Source organism: Empidonax traillii, unplaced genomic scaffold (assembly GCF_003031625.1).
Source record: "Empidonax traillii isolate 1590-97213 ecotype Southwest subspecies unplaced genomic scaffold, ASM303162v1 scaffold941:size231608, whole genome shotgun sequence".
In the NCBI taxonomy this organism is placed as follows: domain Eukaryota; kingdom Metazoa; phylum Chordata; class Aves; order Passeriformes; family Tyrannidae; genus Empidonax; species Empidonax traillii.
Genome location: NW_020956134.1, coordinates 59,320 through 66,969, shown reverse-complemented (window position 1 = coordinate 66,969; position 7,650 = coordinate 59,320). Strand labels below are relative to the sequence as shown.

General features: G+C 44.2%; 1 protein-coding gene across 2 annotated transcripts; it reads left to right on the top strand.

Annotated features, from left to right (window-relative positions):
• The first annotated feature begins 1,019 nt into the window (after positions 1 to 1,019).
• On the top strand, positions 1,020 to 4,203 carry TIFA (TRAF interacting protein with forkhead associated domain). 2 transcript variants are annotated; one of them, XM_027903186.1, is made up of 3 exons: positions 1,020 to 1,063; positions 2,138 to 2,303; positions 3,189 to 4,203. In XM_027903186.1, exons 2-3 carry the CDS (start codon positions 2,281 to 2,283, stop codon positions 3,763 to 3,765), a joined length of 600 nt encoding a protein of 199 aa, XP_027758987.1. In that variant the 5' UTR covers positions 1,020 to 1,063; positions 2,138 to 2,280; the 3' UTR covers positions 3,766 to 4,203. The 2 variants fall into 2 exon arrangements, with proteins under 2 accessions (XP_027758987.1, XP_027758986.1); XM_027903185.1 differs by lacking the exon at positions 1,020 to 1,063 and having other exon boundaries at positions 1,414 to 2,303.
• The last annotated feature ends 3,447 nt before the right edge of the window (positions 4,204 to 7,650 follow it).

Sequence of the window (7,650 nt, the reverse complement as noted above, 5' to 3'; positions counted from 1 at the left end):
GCAACTGGATGAGGAAAAACTGCTCGTTTGTTTCGCTTTTTTTTTCTACCAGACGGCACAGCTGCCTCAGGATTTGTAAAGAAAAAAAAAAAAAAAAAAAAGGGGAAGTTTTTAGATCAGTGGCCAGGGAAAGATTAGGTTATTTCCCAGAGGCAGTGCAATAAAGCTGAACTGCGGTTGCCTAAAGCAAACAACCAAATATTTTTAAATAATCACTCAAGGGCATCATCAGGTCAACAGTTAAACTTGTGTTGTGACTCTTACTAGTGTATTTAATTCTCCGAAGTGTTCCTTTGGGGGTGAAAACTATTTTGCCCAACACCTGAGCCCGCGGACTCTGGATCTGCTCCCTGAGGTGGCCGCGGGCACGACACTTTGAGACGCCCGCGTGAAAAAAAACCCCGGGCGCAGCTGAAAATCCGAAATCCCTTGCTGTTGGTTCGCTATAGTAAATAATTTAACTTTTTTACCGTTGGGGGAGGGGGGGGGCGGTTTGTTTGTTTGTTTTTCTGAAAAAAATTAATCTCCGCTTCCGGCCCCGCCGTGCCCTCAGCGCCGCCCGCCTCGGCTCTCCCCGCCTCCCGCCTCAGCCCTTCCCGCCTCAGCCCTTCCCGCCGGCTCCGGGCGGAGATACCGGGCGTGAGGAGCCGCTGGAAGCCGGAGAGCCCCGCTCCTGGCAGGCGAGGAGGAGGGTGGAGGTGAGGGGAAAGGAGGGCAGGAAGGAAGGAGGCGGGATGGATCGGCGGTGTAGAACCAGGGTGTGTTGTCCAGGCGGTTCCGATGGAGGCGGCGTGCTCGGTCGGGAGGATGGCGGGCTGGGGAGGGGGGGCACCGAGCCCTGCTCCGGGGCGCTCGGATATTACGCAGTGTAATATCCCCTTTGTCCGGCTCCTGCCTCTGGAAACGGGGATAGTGACGCTTCGGCACCGGAGAGGATGAGGTGAGGTGAGATCACGGTTTGTTTGTCTCGAATGAAGGTGCAGAGAACAGCAGGGAGAGGAGCTGCGGGAGAGAAGCCTGGATTCGACCGGAGAAAGTTTCCTTCTGTCCGAAACACTCTCCAGTAAGTAAAACCTCCTTCAGCAATTACATGGTAGTATGTTAAATACGTTCAACCTCGATAAACCTTTGGGGCAGGATGGGGCAGCTGGGGTGGAGATGCCTGAGGTGATACACGAGGATAGATTAGATAGATTAGATAGATAGATTAGATAGATAGATAGATAGATAGATAGATAGATAGATAGATAGATAGATAGATAGATAGATAGCAAGCAGGGTCTGTGGGCGCTGCTGGAGCAACTGGTGGCTGTTCTGCCCTAATAAAGGTAGCCGCTTGTAAAATTCATTAACCACGTGAATAAAGCCAGTGTTTTGCATTGATCTTGATACACCGTTGTGTACGCTTCAGATCTCTCAAAATGTATCTTTCTATTTCTGTGTTTTGCCTGCTCCCGATGCATTTCAGAAACCAATTAACAAAGGTAATAACTGAAGCAGAATGTGCTTTTAAGTTGGTATCAAATTCAGCCCAAGTCTCGAGGCAGAAAACTGTCTCTGTGGGCTGATCTAAGAACTAAGTGAAAGGGCTTGGTGGTTTTCCCCTTTCAGCAAAAATGACCTCATATAATATCCCCTTATGGGTGCAAAACAGGAAAGGGCAGAACTAGACACAGACACAGTCCCTGCTGCTCACAGAGCTGCTTCCAGCATACCGGAGTTGAGGAATCTACCAGGAGGGAAGGATGGATGCTGGTGCCTCCGCAGCTCGTCTCACAGATGGCAAAGGAATAACCTGCCATCAGGGTGTCTGTCTCTGTATTCCTGCCAAAAGCACAGATGACATTTCCTAGTTTGTTTTAACGTGAGCTCTGCTTGAAATTTTCTGTTTCTCTCATCATCTGCACTGCTGTAGTCTACTTCAGTAAGTAAGGTGAGTTACTCTGAATGTCAGAACTGCTGCTGGTTTTCTGTTAAAGTTGTAAGAAGGAAGTGGTTTTGAGCTTTCACACAGAAAATGATGCACTGACACACCACCATTCACTGTGCTTGGTGTTTATGTACAGTGGCGTAAATGAGCCTTAAAAAACACAGGTCATCTCCATCATCCCGAAACACAATCATCATTTAATTGCAGTGGTGAATCACCTACTCATAAAAACCCCCAGATTAAATTGTAAGCACTGAGAGAGCTCAAGATCTTTCTAAGACACATGGGGAACTCATTGCAATCCAGAAGGAGCAACATGACAAACATCTGCACTGTATGAAACCAGTTAAATGGCTGCTGACATGTCTCACTGGTGAGTAACTGGGAACTCATTCTCTGATTCCTGCTTAAAGTGCCAAGGCTTTTCTTTCCTTAGACTCGGTTTCAGTGCAGAAGGACACTGGCCTTGCATCTGTGGAGGAACAGATCACAGTGTTCCCTTAGGTGCCTCAGATTTTATTGGGATGCAACTGCAGTCACTGAGACTTGGAAACAGAATTTAATTCATGATCCAAGCATCTCTGTGCTGCACGTGAGATGCTTAAAAAACCACACACAGAACCAACCAAAGCCAAGAAAAGTTACTTCTTTTTAGTTCTGCATCAGGTAGCTGTGGTTTTCCAACAGGCAGTGGGGAAATACCTGGAGCTGGTGACAATTCCTCATTTAGGTCTTGAGAATACTACAGCTGTTCCATTCACTTTACATACTGTCAGAGCAGCCACTTCTAAACACTGTTCTGTTTCATGCAAGAGGTAAATTCTGGCCCAAGAGCCAAAGGAGTTGCTTTATACATATTTGAATTATTACTGCCTACAGACAGACTGGTTGTAAAAGTCATTTGATAACCTTCTAGTCACAGGACTACACCGAGAGCAGAGCGGACCTGCTCCGTTTTACTGCTCCTTTTTAAGTCCATAAAGTAAATCTCACTGCTAAGACATATTTCTTGCAAAGATAAAGCTACCTGTGAGATCCTCACGAAGAGCTTCTTGGCAGCAGTGGGTGTTTCTCAGAGCTCTGAACTCTCATTTCTTTGCTCCAGTGCTTGCATCACATTCCCTGTCAGCCAATTTGCTATCACTTCCATACAGTTGCTGCACCACAGCACATGAAGTGTTTTAATGCCACACTGAACCCAGTTTATTTCACTCCACAGTGATTTCATGCTGTGATTTTGCCTCTCTCTTGTTCTGAGGACTCTTCTCATCATGACCTCTTTTGAAGAGGCCGAGACAGAGGAAACAGTGACGTGCCTCCACATGACCTTTTACCATCCTTGCCAAGAGGAGAAGATGATGTTTCGCTGCCTGAACTTCTGTAAGCGAGAGCAGGTCAGGGCGGATGAAGTGGCCAAGTTTGGCCGCGACTCCAACATCTGCCATTACAACCTGATGGACACTCGTGTCTCTCGGATCCAGTTCGCCCTGCAGTTCTACAGAAAACTCCACAGTTCAGAATACTGCTTTGAGATAAAGAACTTGAGCAAGAGAACAAAACTGACTGTGAACCAAACAGAACTCGGTTACCTGAACAAAATCGACCTGCCCTGGAGGTGCATCATCTGTTTCGGGGACTACCAGATCTTGGCAGAGATCCAAGAAGGGGAGTCCGTGGATTATTTTGAGACTCACCTGCACTTGGCCGAAGCACCGATCCTACAGGAAAGATCCCTGCCATCCCTGCAGCCCGTACCCGAGAGTGGCATTTCTTCTTCCACTTTTCTTTGCCAAGACAAAAGCCCCACAGAGATGGATGAAAACGAGCCATGCTAGCAGGAGGATGGAGGCTGGAGCAGATTTTGCAGCCTGCACAACTTGTAACATGGAAGGGCTGTCACCTCAGTCCAGTATTCGTGTCACCCCTGCACATCAAGTCTTCTTACTTGGTGTTTTCAGCATATTCCAGAACATACTCTGTTGCACAGAGGAACAGATTCCTGGCACTGCCTTCCCGGGGAGCATTAAGTGCTCTCTGATCCCCAGTTTGCCTGTGGGAGACGGGGGCCACTCGAATCCGTGGCAGCAGGTTCCATTCCAGAACTGTGACCACGTGCCTTGAAGGGATGTTTTAACAGGCATTATTAACACAGAGCATGCACAGCAGGGTTTTGGTCCCAGCTAAGGAGGGGCATAATTTCTTTCTCATTGTGTTTGTTGTACTTTGTGCTTTGCTTTTGGCACGGGATTCCAAAGAGTATTTGCAAGTCTAGGTTGTAATTTCCCGAACTTTGCAACCTTGAAACACTTTTTTCAGCAGAGTCCTTTGGAGTTTATGTTTTTATTAACGTCACAGCAAGATTTTTTTTCTCTCTCTTGTTTTTTAAAATGAAATCAAATCTGTATTTTTTGCAAATTAACTGCTCTTGCTTGTGATGTAAACAAACATGCAGCATCAGAGATCACAGTACATAAAAATCCGGATAAATTTCTTAATAAAAAGTATTTGGTTTTCTAGTAAGGATTCGCTGTCTTCTACAACCACAATCTAAAAGGATTTATGGGGAGTAAAATTATTTCCAGATAGGAAATTTTCACTGGCACTGTTCTGGGCTTTCCAAAAGTGCCATTGCACCGTGGTGAGAGTTACTAGTTTCCTACCTCTACCACCTCCCACCCCAAATATTCTAAGTATTTTTCATATTGTTTCAGTGAAGTTTTGCTTTGTCAGGGGCTCGGCTTTTCATTGGCACTTCCCCCCCTGCCCCGCCCCATGTATTTTAGTTTGCTTGAAAGACACACTGGAAAGAATCAGATCATACATAGGAGTTACCCATCTTCTCATCCCTACACATTAGGATGCATTCCAGCATTAATCATTCCAAGAAAACCATAATTATAACTTGAGAGGAGGAACAGGTGAGATTAAGGCAACCAACCACAAGCGAGAAGAAGTCATGGGAGAGGCAATGAAACTCAAACACAGGCTTATGTAGGATTTACCTGTTCATCTCATCCTTGCCAAAAAAATACCTTGTTCCCATCTTTTCCACTCTTGGAACTAGGCTGTGTTCTTGCCTCACTTTTACAATCCTTCTTTTGTACTTATCCGGGCTTAAAAGACAGGTGGCTCATGGTGTCACTAAGGGGTGTTATCCCAATCCTGTTTACTGGCTCTGTCACACAGGACATCAACCATTAACTGCTTACCATTTGGGGGCTGGTACCTAAACAAGAAGTGACAACCCCAACCTGAAATTCTCCAGGCAATATGTGAACAGCAGCATCTACAAACAGCACTTAGCTGAGAAAAATCTTCTGTCTGGTTTGCAGGGCTCAGAGTGCTGAATCTCAGCAGATTTAGAGCCAGAGCAGAGCATTCCTCAGGCACATCTCCAGGAACCGAGAGAACACCTTGGGGATGGAAACAAAACCCCCAGCCATTTACTGGTTTCCAAGCAACAGTCATTTCTACAACTATATTTACTAGGCTAAGAAGTAACCATCTAAAACATGCACTAAAAATGAACCCTTATCACTGTGTTGATTTGACCAGCAGAGGTTAATTTACACAAGGAATGTGATTTTACCTTTGAAGTGTGAGGGTGCAGCTGCTCATTTCCAACAGGCTCCACACTCCAAAATTCCTCAGGTTCTCCATTATTGCCACTTGTTTAGTGTCCCTTTGTCCCTTCCAAAGCAGCAGGTCTCCAGAAGGGATGCTGTGGGATTCAGGAGCTAAGGACACAGCTAATCGTTTCCTAAAACCTTCCTTAGCGAGCTGAAGCACAGGTAGTTTTGGGTAATGTTTTAACAATTCATCTTCACACACTGCCTTTTTTTTTTTTTTTTTCCCCATTTTTGGCAGCCCAAAACCCAGCAACAGACAGCACACTGCCAAACATTAAGACCGAGTGAAAATTTTAATGATTTTAAATTTGTACAGCTACTCATTTTACAGTACTGATGAATCATTTTCCCTTGAGCAGTTCATAGAATCTCCCAGTTTAATATCCACAAACACTGAGCATCATTTCCAAAGTCACTCAGCACCAAAGGTGCACAGAGCTCTGAAAATGTTATTAACCCTGGCTGCAGGACATGCCCATCACAGAAAAAGCTGGAGTCAGCTTCCTTTTCCCCAAGTCACTGTTCATCCTAAGAGCAGGACCATCAGCTAATGGACTTCCTCAAGGCATGGCCGGGACAAGGCTCATGGTCACTGGCCAGGGAAAGGAGTGACCAGTGCAGGGGAGGTGACAGCCTCAGCAGGTTAAAAAAAAAAAAAAAAAAGTGTTATTTACACTTTGAGGAAGTTGCCTTCATTCCCAGCAGGAATATATTATACAAATAAACATCCAGGAGAAGTCACAAAGCAGTAGCTTAGGCCAAACCCAAAATATACAGTTGATGTATACAAACTTTTAAAGCTGGTCACAGGCTTTGCAAACGTAAATAATGACACTGAAATATTTTCAGAGGCATGGCTACAACTGAAATCAAGAGAATGGAATGTTACCAGCAGGATTTACCTGTTCTTTCATGTTCTTTGTATGTGTTTAATCCAAGTGTGCAGTAGTTCTGTTCCCTATCCACACTGGAATGTCCCAGATATTCTGTACAGTCTCAGATGATTTAAACCAGCAACACAACTTTCACCAACAAATTCAGTGATGATGATGATGATGATGAAGGTTTATTACTTCTCACAGCGTGTTCCTTCTGCTCCACAACGGTGAAGTTACACCCCCAATGCCCTTTTTTAATCCATGGAAAAACAAACCAGCTACACAAAATAACAGTAGAGTAGAATGGCTTTACTTTGAAACTCGAAACTTTGGGGAAAGCTTGAGATCTACAAGTGTTTGGCAGGTCATATTTTGTTTGTTTTTTTAAAAAAGTATAACTTACATGAAATATCAGGGGAGACCACACAGCACTTGACACCAGATGTGCAGTCACTGAAAGCTCCTTGAATTTCAGCCCATATTTGCAGGACTGACCATCCAGTTTAGAGGCACAGGAAAGGCAGAGCACTTATACACACTCTTAAAACATCAACTTTGTTTCTTTTCTTATTTTAAAATGCAGAGACACAGAAATTCAGTCTTTAGGTCCTCGTTCTTCTCATCCCTCCCCCAATTCGCTCCCAGAATGTTGATTCCAGTAATTGTTCCAGTCTGGTTGAATTACAAATTTTCCACAACTAAAGAATTTTAAGGACCCTGCAGCAACAGATGATGGTCTGCAGGGGAGGGGCAGGGAAATCAAGACTTTGGTCCTCCCAGTTCTCTATTAAGACACTGGTTAAAACTGCCAGTTTACTGACACATGAAGAACTTATGTTTTAATTTTATTTTCTTTTTTCTATCTAGCACACGCTTACTAAGTCTGGCATATTATACAAGACAACATCTCACCTACCCTGATGGTTTTGACTATGTTCATTGAGGTTAGCCGTGCTTAGCATAAAGTAATTTAAAAAAAAGAATAAAATAAATGGGAAAAGGACAACACAAGGCTAGGAAGACTTTTAAGCTTGACAGGGAAAAGTCTGCAAACTGCCACACGTCAGATTTGTTTTGCAGCTCTTGCTGCACCCTCTAAACAGCTGAAGAGCAAGTCAAAAAGCACAGACTGGAAATAAAAATTTTCTTTAAATTATTTCTCTATATTCAAGTATTACATAAATTATATAAGACTTTCTGACATAAATATTAG

Bases quoted from the DNA above. Each gene is read 5' to 3' on its own strand.
- TIFA (XM_027903186.1), top strand. From the start codon at position 2,281: ATGGCTGCTGACATGTCTCACTG. The intron at 2,304-3,188 runs GTGAGTAACTGG...TCTTGTTCTGAG, and splicing joins GCTGCTGACATGTCTCACTG to GACTCTTCTCATCATGACCT.